The sequence below is a fragment of the Thermobia domestica genome, chromosome 16 (genome assembly GCF_964235325.1).
Source record: "Thermobia domestica chromosome 16, izTheDome1.hap1.1, whole genome shotgun sequence".
In the NCBI taxonomy this organism is placed as follows: Eukaryota; Metazoa; Arthropoda; class Insecta; order Zygentoma; family Lepismatidae; genus Thermobia; species Thermobia domestica.
Genome location: NC_137469.1, coordinates 88,766,365 through 88,785,026, shown reverse-complemented (window position 1 = coordinate 88,785,026; position 18,662 = coordinate 88,766,365). Strand labels below are relative to the sequence as shown.

Sequence of the window (18,662 nt, the reverse complement as noted above, 5' to 3'; positions counted from 1 at the left end):
GAAAAATGCATCGTACGCGATTAGATCTGTACAAAATTTGTTGGCACATTTTTTTTTATGCGAAGCTCTGGTAACATAAATACATGCACATAGTATTTAATAGTATACATAATCGAAAACTCAACAAGGAAATGGTTTATTAATAAATTACAAGACAGCAAGCTTCCATAGATATAGTTGTATTAACGTATATGTCGTTTACATGAACTATCGTGCCATTTTTTCTGAAAAACTTCATAGATTTTATATAATGTGTAAGGTTTATTGCCTATGTTAAACAGAAGTCTTAATCCATAGTAGCTGTTCCACACCTGCTTCCTTTTAACAAACTTCAAACTGTTGACTCAACAGGTAAAAATCGAGTTATGCCATTTATGAATACTAGGCAGTTTTCTTAATGCACGTCGGCAAAATGTTGGTATAATGTATGAAAACCGCACGTGACTAATGGTGCGAGAAGTTCAATCTTAAATCTAACCTAGTATAGGTATGGGGGAAATTTAAAATGTCATATGAATGAAAAAAAGAACTAATATTTAAAAAAAAAATTGAGATCTACATGTAAGGATCTACTTCACGTTTAAACATATTAACACATAACAGCAGAATGCTAGTCTTTTCTCGGTTCCTAATAATTTTTCTTTCTTTAGAACAGCTGTATCAATTGTGAAAGTCTAACTCCAACACACGCACACACACATTTAGATCCTGAAACATGCAATCTTTACTTTTGTTATCAGTTTCTTCTTTATTTTAATATACATAACATAGTCAGTCTAGCTTTCAGTCTCTCATCAAAAATTCTAAGAAAAATTTAGGCTGTTATAAATAGAAGTTTCAACAGACATTTTTTCTTTTTAAAGTGAAGTTTAACTTTTGTTCACAACTTAAAAAGCAGATATAGATTTCCGTATTAGTTTTATTTGCGCATGAGAACATTCAGCCAACTATCTGATAATTCTTTGTGTCTCATAAATCGTTATTTCAAACGTGGTTTGAACGGGAAATACATTAGAATTGTGCAACATAGTCTGAGGTAAGGAAAACATCAATTCGACTCCTCGCCCCATGGTATAAATGAGACCCTACGAATGATTTAAAATAATAATAATTTTCGCTATGTTAATTTAAGTTTCCATATTTATTCAGTAAATGGATACAACTTCCCGTATCTATCAGGAAAATAATAGCTACAAATACGTATAAAACAATATTTCTGTTTACAATTAGTAAATTCGGGAATAAACTTAAAAATTGGTAAATAAAATTTCTCAAAAACAATTCAGGTCTCTTGGGTGTTTGCTAATTGAATGTACGCTAAAACTACTGAAATGAATCATTCGTTCAGAACTCAAAAAATGAAACACGAATATAGTTGTACTTGAATTTCATGCGAATGGGCGATTTTATTTAATTTTCCTCGTTGCAATGTAAACCAATTTAAAGTGATAAATTGATAGAACTAAAGAATTGTTAATCTAAACTATTTTAATTTGAACACAGAAAATTTACGTAATTTTTAGTTTGGCTATAGTTTTTGGTCGTAACAATAATTTTGAATCTTGAACTACGAAAGAAATATACGTTTGTGATCTTAATTTATGTAACAGATTATTCCGAGCATAAAAATCAACACTATAATTGCATAATCAAATCGAGAAATTACACTTAACTTGTCCGACAAAGTTCTGTCTCTTAAGCCTTTAAGCTGTAAAATTTGTGAGAAAGTCATTTATTTCGCTTTTACAAATCACATACATCTCCAACTTTTTGTCTTCGAAGATAAGGTAAGGTATATTTGAGTTTTATATATTTGTTTAACTTTCAACAATTCGTTCCCCTACAAAATAGAACGATTAACTTACAACAAACATTCCTCAATTTCTTTCAAGAGAAAATAATAAAACCCATCTATTTTAGCGTTTTAGTACGTAAATAAATAACATTCGAGTTATCACATGAAGATTTAAAAAAAGAAGAAGAAGAAGCATTTTTTCCTTTTTAAAAAATAACAGGAATTGCCACCAGGCAATACCATGTTTGAAACAAACTGGAAGTAAGGGGGCCAAAAATGAATACTGGTCCCAGGAATTCGAATTTTGTAATAGTTTAGTTGCATGGTTAGACGGATTAAAATTAAGTTTGCTTTCCTTAAAGTATCTGACTCACTACAAGTACTAGAACGATTCAAAACCTAGCAGCCTCCGTAAAATCAATCTACCCCAAACATATATGTTGTAACTAGAATCACTGGTGAATATAACAAAATTAGTGTCAAAGTACGGAGAAAAAAATACTTTGCTGTGATAGATTCTGAAGACAAAGTTTACTTTTTTTTGTAAAGTATGAGTTACACGCTTTGACACTCAGAAGAAATAATTCAAGAACTAGAACCCATTTTCTTTTTATTACAGTACGGTAAAGGTTTAAGGTGCTGCATCTGCAGCTAAAGACAGGCAAATCACCTGATTTACAATTACATTTACGTTATTTAACTTATTATCATCTACATATTTCTGTATTACCTCAGACTATTTGCTTTTTTAGATCTTTCGCTCAAACAAATTTATGAGAAATGCTATAAGATAGAGTTGTTAAGTCCTCGATGACCCATCTGCTGAATACCATGCACAAGAACATCTACTGAAATTATATAGCAACTGGATGAAAAGATGAGTTTTGTACGCAATTGATGAATATGAGCGTTAAAAGACCATTGATTAAAATAATACGAGAAAAAAAGTAATTTGGCACGTAATTAATACTTTTTATTAGAAACATATATTGCTTTGAGTGCAATAATAATTCGAAAATAAACCTAAGACATTACACTGAACTTTAATAATTCTTGGCTTTGATTCCTTATGTATACATTAACGCGCACCACCTAGGTTTAGAGAACGCTTTGATAGATCAAAAAATATTGTTAATTACTTTTTCTTGTGCATATATTTCATTTTTCTGCAAAGATATAATTATTTTGTACCAAAGTTAAATTTTTGTGACAAGTATTTGCATATCCAAAACAGCTACTAAAATACTGAATGTTATCTACTGAAAGAGCAGAATGAAGGGAACTTTGTTGGAGCTAGGGTTTCCATTTTTTTTTTCCTCCTTGCTTTCAAATGGGACAGAATGAGGAAAACAGTAAGAGGTAACCTTCATATACCTTCTTCAATAACTTATTAAGGCAGAATGTAACACTGAGTATCCTACCTCGTTTTTATTTACTGTATGGTTAACGTGCATGACAAGTTTTTATGATAATACTTGTACTATGGTGGTCTTACAACCTCATTCTAGACGTTATGTTTCTGGTATAGATTAGCCAGTTGAGCTCTTGGACTTTAGTTCCGACAAAGTATTGTGAACTGAGAAAAAAAGAAAATCGACATGTAGAATTCACTTTAAGGCATTACGCAGTAACTATATATTTTAGTAAACGAAGGAGGAGAAAAATAAAAATGTAATAATTGTGATGCGATGAGTACAAATGAAACAGGAAACTGTGTATATATTTATTGAATGTAATAAATATCCAATTACTTTTCAGCAGAAGATAGAGCATTTCAGACACCGTTTTGCCTATGTGCAATACTTTTTCAGAAACAGAAAATATCCTGAAATACTTATCGAATATTATTACCACGAAATACTAAATTAAAACGTTTAATCCCCACCAGGCTTTGTTGTTATTATTAGGACATGTATCAATGTTCCATATACTTTCGAGATGATGAACCTTGTGATAGATGCTGACAATTAATGCTAAATTATGTGATTAATTGCAGCTAGAAAATAATTCGTTAAGTTTCTACTAACTCCGTTAGAAGTCACTCAAAAGCCTATAAAAATTATTTTTCAAAATGCCTGTTAGTTTTCACAATATGCTTATTTAAACACACATCTATTGTGAGTAATGATTAGCGATACAGATAATTACTATCTAGCAAGATTAAGAGGCAGCCAAAAGACACTTAAGATTGTCACTCGTGTGCGTTTCTCATTAGCATTTATTGCCATTGTTAAACAAGGCTTGTAATTTTTAAGCAGAAGTGAAAAATTCCAGTTGTTGTAACACTACAAAGCACGACAAAAAAGTTACACAATTCATGTTTTATAACGATGATACATGTATTTGGTAGGGAATACAAGAAGAATTTTAACTGCTAAGCTAAAATACGGTCACTGACAATACATCAGCACTGTACATACAATTGTATATGTGTACTGACAAAGGTTAAGTGAAAGAAATTTCGTTTATTTAATCACCACTCTTTAAATTTTCCAATTTCAATTAGCACACAAACTTGTCGATTTACATCCAATACTATGAAATTAGGTAATTACTGACCAAGCATTACTTTCTCTCGACGAGGAATATATACACTTTGTTATGTCTTCGAGATATTATTTAATTCATGTGTGTAATAAAAAAAAAAAAATACGACGATCAAACACTGACCTTTTCATCTTTTGTTTCTTCTCAACAATTTTCCGATAAGAAATGCATAAAATATATTTGGCACAAGATCTGTTCAATACAAACATTTGTTTTTGCAGTATTTGCAATGTTACGGGAAAAAGCATGAAGAGAAGTGTACTTGCAAAAAAATTCAATAATACATTACTTATCATGAATACGCCAATTTCAACATATATAAGTCCTACCTTTTTCGTAATAATTAAATCATGTAATACGCATAATTTTATTTTATTTTTAAATCACCAAAGCAATTCAACGTTACGTTCACACAACGAATTTTAAAAGGACATTATTGACTTCTATGAGAGAAATTAATCGACCTAACCTCTTATGAACACAGAAATGTTTTAAATCATTATAAGACACAAAGTTAAGAAATACTACTATTACGTAAAAACTCAAGTAGCATGATGTAGGAGGATTGTTTAAAAAATTAGAAGCGCAGAGTATCTCATTTTTTAATTATTTATTTTATTCCTATTTCCTATGTTGGTTCATCCCATTTTTGATGCCTTTGAATGTGTTTGTTCTTGAAAGGGACAACTGCATTTGATACTGTCACAAAGACAATAACATTTAAAATTCTTTATATTGATTATTTGTTACTTTTATTCTACGGCTGGTTCAACATCATTCACTTCGCACATTTCATCACTGCTTTCCATATACAGATAAAGATTTTATTTTTCAAATTTATAATAAAAACGTGATCGTATTCCTGCCTAAAAACAAGCATCCAAATTCTTAAATTTGCTTTGTATGAAGATGAAATGATATTTTATCTTTAGATCATCTAACAATTTTATTATATTTGTAGGAAAACTCATATGAGAAAAAAAATATCAGTGTCGATTGTTTTAAAATTATATTTAAATTAATGTAATTTAAGTTCTCAATTTGAATGTGGACTTCAAGTAAGTTACGCATCCTTGTCAGTGAAAAGGTTAGCATATTATTACGATCGCAGAAACATAGGCATACGGCGTCGAATTCTTAAATATTCTTGCCATTCGGTATTGTAAGGCATACGTTCTAAAACCGTGCTTCATATGTCTATTCCTTCTGTCACAGACAACAAATACCCTTCCCATAGTAAAATTAGTTAGTTGTCTTGGAAAACTTGCACAGATAAAGAGTTCTTCCATTTTAAATAAATTACGCTAGTTGCAGACACTGCATTAATCGATTGCTGCCTACATTTTTTAAATATATAGTAACTTAAAATTTTAACTTCACAAGAGAGTAGTACTTAGAAAACGCTATGAAACAAAACAGTTATCTTTTCAAGATAGTTTATCCTTGAATAATTTGATTACTTATTATATTCTTCTGACTCAGGTTATAAAATATATATATAATTTTCCTACTATTTTTGACTTAGTGGTTACAGAAATCAAGTTTTACACAGGTCACGAAATTCTCTACATTAGACGTTTTGAAATAAAAACTTAACTTTTCTGTGGCAAATTTACCGAAATTCTGATATACTTATAGCAGAGCCGTATTTAAACTTTCATCGTCCCCTACGTCAAGAAAAACTTTGTCTTCTTCCCCCCCCCCCTTCCCCATTCCCTGTATTTGTTCATATTTAATTATGTATAAGGAAAAACATCACACAAATTGACAAAAGACAAAATATTATAGTCAATGAACAATAGCCTCAGCTCCTCCTAGTGCTAGTAGCATCGTAATGAGAAAATTCGGTCGCGCTGTGGTACCAACATAGTTCTCACTAGAAATTTTCCTTAAATTTCTCTCTCGTGGACAGACTTTTCCCCACATATCATTACTTCAATCTCGATCTCGATCTTTTCAATATGCCGTCCTGGGTCCCTGTGATCTATATGTAAATACGGGCTGATTGTAGCTCTATCTTTTCAGTTTGACTTTATATTTTTTACTTATTTTTACAATTGTTGTTTGCATTAGCTTCTTCAGTAGCGGCTGCTATCTTTCAGGTATAGTTCCCATTACTTGCTGACGTCATGTTTTGACGTACTATAAAGTACTGTTATAGCACTCTTACTTTGAACCAAAAAGTTGTAAAGTAGTTTACAGCCTACATTTACAACTTCGCACTATGGAGAACCAGTTCAAATGTCACATAGAAAATTATTGATGAGTCCTACTACACACAGCATCAGGAGGATATGGCGTCGTAAATAATGGGCATAAAATCAAATCATGCAAGAATAAACAATACCTAAAAGGCATTGAATACTTTGTTTCGTAGTATTTTCCAGTATTACCCTTTTTTATTTCTAGTGTAATCAGAAACGATACACTATTTCTTATTAAATATGTCTATATACCCGGCACTATTTAAACGAAAAACTTGATGTTTCCCAATTTTGAGAATCAAGGTAATGTATTGTAATCTTGCACTTACCATTCACGTATTTGAACTTTGAACTATAATATTGCAAACTTTTCAAGTTTATGTCAGACTTACTTCCAGGCAGAGAAACTTCAAAGAGGGAGGAAAATCAAGCTACAGGTAAACTGATCATTATTCAGTATCACGTATTAACATTTCTTGAGAACTTTTGTTGTCACACAAAGCGAGCGACCAATGATATTCAATAATATATATATATATATATATATATATATATATATATATATATATATATATATGTTTCCGTAGAACTACTTTGAAGGTTTCAGAAGCTCTAACCTATGAGTGAGTAATGCTCAGTTTACTTTTACTTTCCTGGCTTTTGCAGTTTGTCTGTTTGCCTGAAGATAAATCTCGCGTGTACTTTAAACTTAGCAATATTATAATTGGGTTAAAAAAATAAATACTTAAGTACAAGGTTCCTTTCTCAAGTATATTATAAGTTACTATGGAGCAATATTCTAAATAGTAATGTAATACTTAAAAAATCCAACTACTTAACAAGGTGTAACATTGCACTACATTCCGCCTGATATTTCAGATTTTGCGTGGTTCTGTCTCGTGAGGAAAAACGTGCGATAAATGTTTTATTTTATCTTCATTATTAAGAGGAAACACCATACCTGGATCTGATATTAGATCAGAAATATCAGAATGAATTTAGTGTCACGCTATAGTGCTCGTGTACTTGTGGAAAGCTCCAGAACTTTGACAATAATGTAATAAAATTTATTTGTATATTTAATTTTATCTATATCTGTATTTTAAAAACACGATTTCGCGCCTTTTCAAGTGAAGAGCACATTTCGTTCCTCAAATACTGAAAAAGAAGAAGTAAGATAACAACGGGAAGAACTTAATTTGACCAGACACATAGGCAAAAGAAAAATTTCTTATTTCATTCAGCTGTCTGTATCTACAATTCTTGAAATAAAAGATTTAATTGTCAGTGCCGAGTTTGATGTGTTCAAAGTCCAGCCCTAGTATTTTTAATGATATCTCGTTGTTCGGACTGCAATGTAAGTTTACTTTTATCACACAATATATCTTGTTCAAAAACTAGAAATAATAATATTAAAGGATAGGTTAAAAATATATTAATAACTGTTTTTTTTTATTATTTTGCCAACACTTTGACACTTTTATTATTATTTTTTTCCCTTTCTTCTTCAATACTGCTCTGTCGTTTTTTCAGAAACTTCACTTTTCACAAAATTATCAGTCTAAGAAAAGAATTATCATATTCAACTAGGTTGTGCTTTTGCACCATTGCACAGTAGCACCGGAAGACTGTTCTCAAATATTAAAAGAAATATTAAAAAAACAAAAAGAGAGAAATATTTTACACACAGCAAAGCAAACAGAACGTTAGAAAGACTGGCATTTGCAGAAAGACAAAAATTTATTTAAAAAAAAAAAAAAATAGAAGTAAACGTTTCTGGATATTCTGTTGATGGATTAAGTTCATTCTTAACTGAGGTAGTACAGTCATATCATCTACTGACCAGACTTTTGCAATGTTCTTTCATTTTTCTTTCTTTCTCTCTCTCTCTCTTCCGGCTTTTGTTTGTTTTGCTTTGCTTAAAACAGCAAACATCATACATACAATTAAACGTATTGTATTCCATTCACACACACATATATATGGAATATCCAAAAAGCACATGCAAAGTTTCATAGACTTAAAAAAAAAATCAAATTAAAGAGGAACACTAACAAAGAGTATGGCACATCAATGTTTAAGAACCAAGAACGTTAAAAATTATTTACAAACTGTTCACAAGCGAACTCTTGTCTTATATGACACATTTCTCATGTCGCACTCACTACTTATATATATATATATATATGTACACAACAGATGCAAACATACTGAACAAGAGCACGCTTACTGATAAAAACCATCGCTTCACATCCATTTGTTCACAAAATGATATAACTTAGTCCATTGATAATACAGACATTAAAAATGTTGTACAACAGGTAATTCTGAAAACATTTAACATTACACAAGAAGAGTCACAGAATCTCTTAATAAACTAGAAAGCTGTCAGTAATTTTTAATTACTTTTTTTTTCTGTTTTCCATTGTTAAAATTTACCACTAACTAGATATCCAACAAAGGCACACAACAAGTAAAGATATCTACTTCAAGTAAATATTTTTCTTAATTTCGTGGAAATGTTATTTTTTTTTCCCTACTTTACATGAGATCTTTTGATTGGAAATTTATTTTACATCAAACAGTCTAAAAGTCACTGTGCAAAATGGATAACATGATAACACACACATCAAAAGTGGATTTAAACGGACAAATGGCAGTATTAGATGTTGTGCACCAGTTAGAATGCTATATTTCTTAACACTTCCTTTTACAACAAACTCTCGTATATACATATATCTCTTGAATGTCAGTCATCATCATCATCTTCTTTTTTAATGTGCGTTACATACTTTTAATTATTCAACACCAATGATATCACGTAAAACACAAGCAATCGCCAATAAAGGTGCATACCTCTTCCTTTGCAGGTTTCTACTTCAATAACCTCCGAACTGATTAACTAACTTTGCCATATATATTTGTAATTTTCTTGGAGGATATGAGTATTAATATTAATTAGCTTTACATAGTTAATGATATACATGGACAAAGACACAAAAAAAGGGAAAGATGAGGACAATATATATATTTTTTTAAAAAAAAGTAAATTTATTTCGATGTTATTTACCGAACATGTGGAAACAGTGGCGACGCCATCGTTAATTTTTTTGGGGGGAGGGGAGAGAGGATTAATTAAAAAGGATATAATTTTACATTACTTGACCTACATTACATATAACATGTCTAGAGGAGGGGCAATCGCCCTCTTGCCCCTTCCGCATCTAGCGTCGTTACTGTGTACAAGACGCAGAGGATATGCACTTTTTGTTAGCAATTGTATATTTGATAAGTCTCAATTACAAAATCAGTAGTCCGCAAATTTAAGTACAACCTTATTTAAGTTGTTCTTAATTCAATAATTTCTTATTGAAATCTCCATGTTACGCACCTCTTAAAAACAAATTAACTGATCTTGAAATGTTCGCTATACAGCAATTTTTGTCAGACAGCACGTTATTCCAACCTTGATACCAAATAAATAAAATTTTAATTTGAAATATTGGTTTAATAATAATAATAATAAAAAAAAGGTTAAGACTTTTACAATGTGTCACAAAACGAGATGTACTAAGCCCTCTAAACCCAGAGAATCATTGTTTACCGAGAAAGACATTTTATTTCTACGTTGAAGTGTAAATTCTTACGTCAAATCAAGAAGATTGAAAATGCATGGAATTTTTTTCAGTTTAAGTGAGTAACATACCAGTGACAGCAATACTTACATTTACGATGCTGAAGAAGATACAATGCCCACAAAAGTTATCAGTTACGATTATTTACTTATTTATCAGTGCAGATAATTTGTCCTCGTTGTATCTAAAAGAACGGACGGAGATTAATTTTAATTCTGAAAAATTTTATCCGAAGAGTTCTCAGATAGAAAGAAAGAAAGCTTCATTATATTCCATGTTTTTTATAGTTAAGTAATACGAAAGAATATTTTAATTTGCAATTGGAAATGAAACAGCTTATTTTAAAAAGCTTCCAAACCTATCAGTGGATTAGTTTTCTCTTTAAATTCAATTAAGGTTTTATATCTTAAGATGCAGACCTAAATCCCAGTCACCTGTATCATTAGTTTTGTTTCCAATATATTAATGTAAAAAGTTATGAAAATTATGGATCATGAAAGACAGCCGATGAATAATGGATTCTGAAAGAAATAATGTGCACTTAAATTTACGGATTACTTGGCGTGTAACTCAGTATTATTACATCTATCAATTCTTGTACAAAATATGTATAGTTCTTTAAAAAATTCCATGTAAAATCAGAGTAATTTCTTTTTTAAAATAATAAATAAAATAGTTCAACAAAAGGAAAACAACCAAATTTAGAAAACCTAGTCATCCAAAACTGGAAGTACCATAAAATGTTGTGATAAAGTATTTTGATTTTAGTCTGATACCAAGTCACGATCGTGATACAATATGAGCATGACATCTTACTCAGTTATAAACATAATCTAAGCAAATAATTTTACTGTATAGGATGATTCTCTTGCTAGAGACCCCAAACGTTTCTTTTGATAAGTATAAGTTATTTCCGAAATGGTTTGAAAATGAATATATGTACACCATAAACGGTGTATAACAGGATCAAACCCCTGCAATAAATGAGGGACTTCTTCAAAGGTCTCTAGTTTTCCTTTGGCCTTACGTGGAGTATACAACATAGCGACAGAAAGTGTAATCTTAAAATAAAATTACAATATTAATAATAATAGATAATTATTTTTAAAAAAAATCCTTCATCCTTGAGGGAAAGAGTGCAATCATGAAATACATGTAATCGGTGACTAGAAAGAAACAACAAAAGATTGCAGATATTAGCACAAGTATTTCAAAAATCGACTCCAGAATTTGAAGTCTTGTACAAAATAAGTTTCGATACGGAAGGAGACTTTTCAGTTTACAAAAAGAAACAACGTCCTGTTGTATAACGTTCACAGTAGTGTAGATGATTAAAAAAAAAAAGGTTAGTAACTTGTGTAGGGCCACATGTTTTGAGTTTCTAGAGCCATAATCATCACATATTTCAAAGTAAACTTTTAAGTTCTAGAAGGCTTTATTCTTTCGAATTTTCTTCAGCGTTAGTTATTTTGAAAGAGAAATGGCGTGTTACTTGGAGAACGTTTTATGTTAACATAGAGAGAATATCTTTGCGATGATACATCACATTAGAGACAATTTTGTTTGTATTGTTTTTCTTGCAATACACAAAGCCTTATTTCTCCAAATTTCTAGAACAAAATGTTAAAACAAGTTCTAACTGAATCTAATCAGAAGCTTCTCATTCTCATTTTATAGTTACTGAAATTTAATCTATAAATCCCGCATATATATTATTTTCTTCCTTCCATTATTTTATGAAATAGATAATTGTCTTCTGATAAGCAAGAATTTATGAATACTTTACCAAATATGTCTAGATGATTCTTCACTGATGTATATTAATATTTCACGAAATCTTTACTTAAGCTTAGAAATTACTTTAAAAGAACTTACTTTAAATATGTTACATTATTAAAACACAATGCTTTTTCGATAAAAACTTAAAATATTTATTTTAGAAATTCCAGTAGAATTTTTAATCCTTGACTCTTTGTCATAATAGTTACGAAAAACTAAAAGGAAAAAGAAAAGAAAAGAAAGGAAAGTAAAGGTAAATAAATTAAAAAAAAATTATATAGCATTAAGATATTCGCGTTATTTTTTAGAAGTCAATAGAAAAATATATAAAATGTCGCTCATTAATACATTTTTATTTTTTGTTCTTTACTTGTCTCACTTTTTTTTTTTTTGGTTAAAAAAACTCTTCTTGAAATGACTTGATCGAGGCTCAAGGATTTAAGCCTGATAAAATAATTTCCTATATAGCAAGTTCAAAAATGAGTATTTTAATAATTTTCAATGCTTGTGTTTGGGTTTATTTATATAAGATGTATTCAGATATGGTAAAACATTTGCTGTTTGTTTGCTTCCAACTTTGAAAAAAAAAATACAAATTTCCTCGCAAATTCAGACTAAATTCTGTTATATACATACATATTCAATTTAAGAAAAGAAAGAACAAAAGATTCTTTCCAATAACCAACAAAGCCAGAATAAAATAATGTAACGAATATTTCAAGTTCATTAACAATTTTCATATAACCAACTTGTATTATAAATTATCATTTTCCTTTTTTTTTTTTTTTTTTTTTTTTAAATCTTAAAGATGACATACCTTAATGTCAAAGTCTTGCCCTGAACATAATGGCATTATCAAAATTAGACGTCAAGGTATATTCATATGATAGAGCACGATGATAATGCATTATATTCTTTCTCAGTGTGATAACAAAATAATGTATTATTTATATTTTTATTGTTTTAAAGTTTCCATTGATTGTTTTAAAATTTGATGAATTCTTATCTGTTTCTTTCGGCAGCCTTCGAAAAAAGATAACTTTCTGAAGTCAACAGGACCTCAAATAGATATTGTAATTACTTTGTTACAACTATTTATAGATTACAACATTTATTTCATATATATATATATTATATTATAATTATGTATATATATATAATTGTTATAGACAACAGGCAACCTCATAAAAAGTATTTAAGCTACCACATTTGGACAGATAAGACGAGATAATCCTGACCAGCAAGGTTATCCTCTTTGATGTTATACATATAACAAGTAATATTCTTTCACATCATAGAAACTTGTAAAGATAACTAGTTGACAAGAAACATTGTAATGACGACTTCTTCATTCATCATACAGTGTTTATATACATACAACACAGTGTATATTGAAATTTTACACGGATTTTTTTTAAAAAAGAAAAAACACTTTCACGCACATTTACAATGAACTGACAAATGTAAATATTAAAACTGTAGCCTAAGTTTTTTCTTCCTTTCTTCTTCTTTTTTTTCAATTAATGAATTAATTAATGAAATCAGTCGCCTACTAGAATTATACTCTATACGTAACTACCAAGTGACGTACATATGGAATGCACAGATTTAAAAAAACAGGAGATCAACAAATTGTTGCCGAACATTTTCTTCAATATTGTTGAGCAAATGTACACAAATTTGTCTATTTTATGTTTAGTTCCTTTTTTTTAAAAAAAAAGAAACAGTACAGGTGAAAAGTTTTCACACCTGCTAGTTTGTTCTGATGTCAATGACATACGATGAGATACAAATACTTTTGTTTTTCTTTCTTTTACGGGATATGTGAAATGTCGGAGCAGATTGAAATTTTACTAACACCGACTGATATCGAAAGAAAAAAGAAATCCTGTAATACTAAATGGATAATTGTCTACTTTTTTTGTTTCTTTTGATGATTTATTTTATTTTTTTCATTTTTAAGTTAAGTTTTCAATTCATTACAGTACTGACTCATTCAATGGTCATTTAAATTTAAAATTTGTGTATCGGATGTTGAAGTACAAATACTTCAAGCAAACTATACCGTATGTTTCCATATTTTAGAATATTTAAACATACATAGAGAAAAAAACAGTAATTTAGAATCATTGAAATTATTCGACTTCTCACCTCTTAAATAATAATAATTTGCCATTTTGATCTTACACATCACTGGTAGCAGAGAACATTAATATTTGTATTTAGCGTAAAGCTTTTCTGTAAGTATCATTGATTAATTATTAAATGTGCTTAGATGAGAATATTTCATAATTACATTTTAGTTTTGTGTTTTATATTTATTTTTGTATTACATAGAAAAGTCAAGTATTTGTGTGGTTTATAAATACATTATATTAAATTATAATATGTAGAAAAGTAATATAGTGAGTCAAATATGTACCGGTTATATGAACAAATCTCGTGAGCTGATTCGGAAAACAACAAAGAAGGAAAAAAATATTAAGTAGACATGGTGTGTCGTAGAGAGCAATTTTTTTCCACGCCAAATACGATTGTAAATAAATTATTAACATAAATTCTTAAAAAAAATAAAATTACAAACATGAATTTTTTTAAAAATAAAAATACAAGAAGTATGATATTCTGTTCATTAAATTAGTTTATTTTTTTAGAGAAGAAAATATTACTTTTCTTTTACAGGTTTTGTTTGTTATTTCTGTCATATTCGATTGTATCATTTTGTTTTGGAAATACCGAACCAATCAAAGGATCTCAGCATATTGATGAATCTGTGGATAATGATGTAATTATCGTAATGCTGCTGATACATATAAGAATGCATGGTTGTATTGTATATGAAAAAGATACAATTAATGCAAATTCCGCCGAGATAGTTTATAATGATTATAAGCAAGACTTTTCAGCATATGTTAAAGTGAACTAACTGAAATGAATCTGCATTTTGAATCATATCATTTAGATTATTAATTTTATATTACGTGCGTTAAAAATATATTATGTAAAATAGTACTATGCAATTAAATACACATAAAAATTACGATTCTACTGTATATTTCCTGCCTATTAGAAGCTTTCTCAAATGATAATTTTTAAAAAACATCTAAGATAATAACAACAATTCGATGGAAATAATGAAACTTTCAATTTTAAAATTACATTTAAAGTACACACATTAATATATTAATTATTTTAATTAAAGAAACTGATATTCATAGGAAGACAAAGAGGGTTATGGGAAGTTTTCAAATTTGCACATTAAGTATTGTTTTTTAAATTCAGCTAGCATAACTACGTTACCTAACCTTGCATTAAAAAATTTGATCAATTAGAAATTTATTAAATGTAATTTTTTTAAAAAAACTTTATTATTACGAAAAAGAAAATAAAAATGTGTATTCTATTAATTCATTGGACTAATTAGAGAAATTTCAAAAGATCCACGTTTTATTTCATCTTGTATGACAGAAGGAATAGCCGTTAAAAAAAAGTAATTCTACTTTTTACATTACTTATAAAATTTAATGTATTATAAATATCTACCTAGGTACTTCTATCATTATCATAGCTTCTTTCATGATAATGAAACCTGAAGTTCACTTTTAGATTACACAATATTTTATGTGTTTTAACAGTAACATACTCGTAAATGAAAATTACTGTGAAATAATTTTGGATTATGTTAATGTAAATGAGGTGCATTTCTTTTGAAAGAATTCTACAAGACGGATGTGTTACTTGGACGAATTTATAGTGCATAATAAAGCTTTCTGGACAGCAAAATAAACAGATTTTCTGCTATATGAACATTCTAATAACTGCACAGAACTTAAAAGTTATTCAACTACCACATTTCGAACAGAAACAATTTTTAAGACAAAGCGTTACAAAAAAGAAATTTTTTAAAGCTACAAATGCATCAAGCGTTTTCATAAATTGATTTCACACCAGTACAAATAAATAATTTTTAAAAAATCACTATTATGAATTGTTGTACGCACAGAATTAACATAATCAGTTATTAATTTTGACAAAGGGTCATAATGGATCTCTACGAAATATCAAAATTATATTTACAACTGTTTATTTTGTATTTCATATTCGGGTAAGCATAAGTTGGAGAAGTTTCTATTTTTTTTTTCTTTTAAACTACCCTGGGTAAACATGAGAGGAAAACAACTTATTTTCTGCCTATTATATTTTTTAAATAAATATCTGACTATAAAATAAAAAGTTCTAAGTTCAAATATCAAAAAAAGTGTAAAGCTATAATATTATCATATAGTTTACATATATATTATTTTTAACAGCTTCCTTTCATACGCATTTACTTTTTAGTTACTAATCATTTGATTTTTTTATGTACTCCATATAATATATCCATCAACTACGTTATATCGTTTCTTCACCACTTGCAAGTATCTTAAGAACTGTAAAAAAAAAAAAAAAAAAACATTCTACAACACTACTGGCTTTTTTTGATATGTATGTAATGTTATGACATTGGTCACATATATAACATTTATAAGTAACAATTGCCTAGATTAATGAAACCATGCGTCCTTACTCACCTTCAGTCTTCATTTAACTTTTAGTTTTCTTACTTGCGAAATCGTATAGATCAGTCAAAGTAATTACAAATGTTCACTTTCTTAAACGGATTTTTTTATCTTATTGATGATATACTACACGAATTCAATTATAATTTTTGTTAAAAGCCAAATCTCCCCACGATGATTTACTGTAACTTCAATAATAATGATAATAATAATAATAATAATAAACTAACGATTATAACAACATTATTTTTTTCTTATATATACGGTAGATTTTGAAACGAGTATCTATTAAAAATACTTTTAACCTAATAGAAGCTGATTAGTACATATGGCAAATGTATTTATTACTTGAAATCTAGACAATAAACAGTTTCAAACTACTGCTCGATGTGCGTATGTTACAGGAGTGCAGCATTTATCACTTTTTTTGTTATTGAAACCTAGTGTAAAATGGTTCCCAACAATCGCTGCTAAATTCCAAAACATATACATGTACATAAACAGATTTTTTTATTTTGTGTCTTCTCCAACACAGATCCATTGTACTACTCAAATCAATTTACTTGCTCACCTCAAAATACAAAACATCCACTGTTAAAATTATCACACGCAAGACTACTGATACAAGCATTAACAAACAGATTTGATTTCGCCTGCTTTTCACATGGACATGTCAACATCTGAGACAGATATACAATTTAACAGCCAAAACCATTCAGCATTTATCTCGGCTTAAAATATTTTCTTTCTGTTGTGGAGTTCTTCATGAACTCCATGTTTTGAAGGTGGCACAGCCACAGGACTACTACAAATACACAGCAAGCACCAACGTGGCCCTGCCACGGTGCTCCCAACGAACATTTAAAATAACATCGATTCCTGTGCGCTGCTTCAAAGAACTTTGTTACAACCATTCTTTTTTTTATTTCTTCATAAAGCTTATTCCTAATTTCCACCGGGGAGGGCCGCTTCCACTCCTTTTTAAAAATTCCAGGTTGTGGACCGGGCAGGTGCCCTCCCCTCTTCATCTCACTCAGTTACTGAAGTCCATCTGTCAAACTCAATGCCACTGTCGGGGCTCGTTCCTGTTGGAAGAGGACTCAAAAAGTGCGGAAGAGGTTGACAATTGCAATCGGAGTTAGTTGTGCCACAGGTACAACAAGGACCTGACGCTGAGCTGCAGCTCTCCTGCAAAGGTCGTCTTCCTCCGGAGCGCATTTGGAGCTCTTTCTCAAAATTGTGCAACTGCTCCATGAAGTTGAAGTTCGGAGCGATGTTAGATTTTCTTGTTCTCACAAAGTTGAAAGCGTCATTTAACGACATCGACATTTTATACATAAGGTATGCAACGGTTATGGTAACCGACCTAGACACGCCAGCTAAACAGTGTACCAATACGCCCTTCTTGTTCATGCGAGCCTCATCTGCCAAGGAAACAAAAAAAAAATGTATTAATTAGCGGCTTACTGTGACAAGTATGATAGCATGCTAACAAGTGTATAGCATAAATAAATATAACATGTTCTTTTCCTGTATATAGTGGCAAAAAATTGTTGACTACATAGTCAAATAAAATATAGTTTGACCACAAATAAAACAAACTTTTGTTCTCAAAGTTCAACATCTAAAGGTACATAACACTATTCAAGAGAAAAGTAGGTCAATCTCGCTCGTGCCTTCTCTGGTCACAATACAAAGCCCTTAATTATTTGCAATGGAGACATAAATTGAATCCAAAGCCATTTTACGCATGATTGTTAAAGTCCTTTCGACAGTTGTACTGCTGATAAGAAAAGTTAGTTTAATTTAGTGTAGGAAAAAAAAATAGGCCGGATAGTCGTATTTGTTTCTTATAGTTTAGTCAGCTATTCACTCTGGTAAAGATTTGATCAGTGTTTAATACCTGTGCCATCTTGTTTCTTAGACCACTGACTTACATGGAGAACTTTTTATCTTAATTTTATATTGTTCCCACAAACATTTGATAGTAGTGTTTAATATCTGCGCCATCTTGTTTCTTAGACCACTGCTTTACATGGGGAACTTTTTTTAAAATTCTATATTATTTCCATAAACATTCGATAGTAGTGTTTAATACCTGCGCATCTTGTTTCTTAGAAGACTGATTTACGTGGGGAACTTT

The 18,662-nt window shown here is 29.8% G+C and overlaps 1 protein-coding gene across 1 annotated transcript in view; it reads right to left on the bottom strand.

Annotated features, from left to right (window-relative positions):
- Positions 1-541: 541 nt before the first annotated feature.
- Positions 542-18,662, bottom strand: part of LOC145673233 (dual specificity protein phosphatase Mpk3-like) — a 95,754-nt gene continuing 77,633 nt past the window's right edge. Inside the window, exon 4 of the mRNA XM_081742729.1 lies at positions 542-17,943. Within this exon, the coding sequence (XP_081598855.1) occupies positions 17,549-17,943 (395 nt within the window). The 3' untranslated portion in view covers positions 542-17,548. The remainder of the gene's footprint in view (positions 17,944-18,662) is intronic.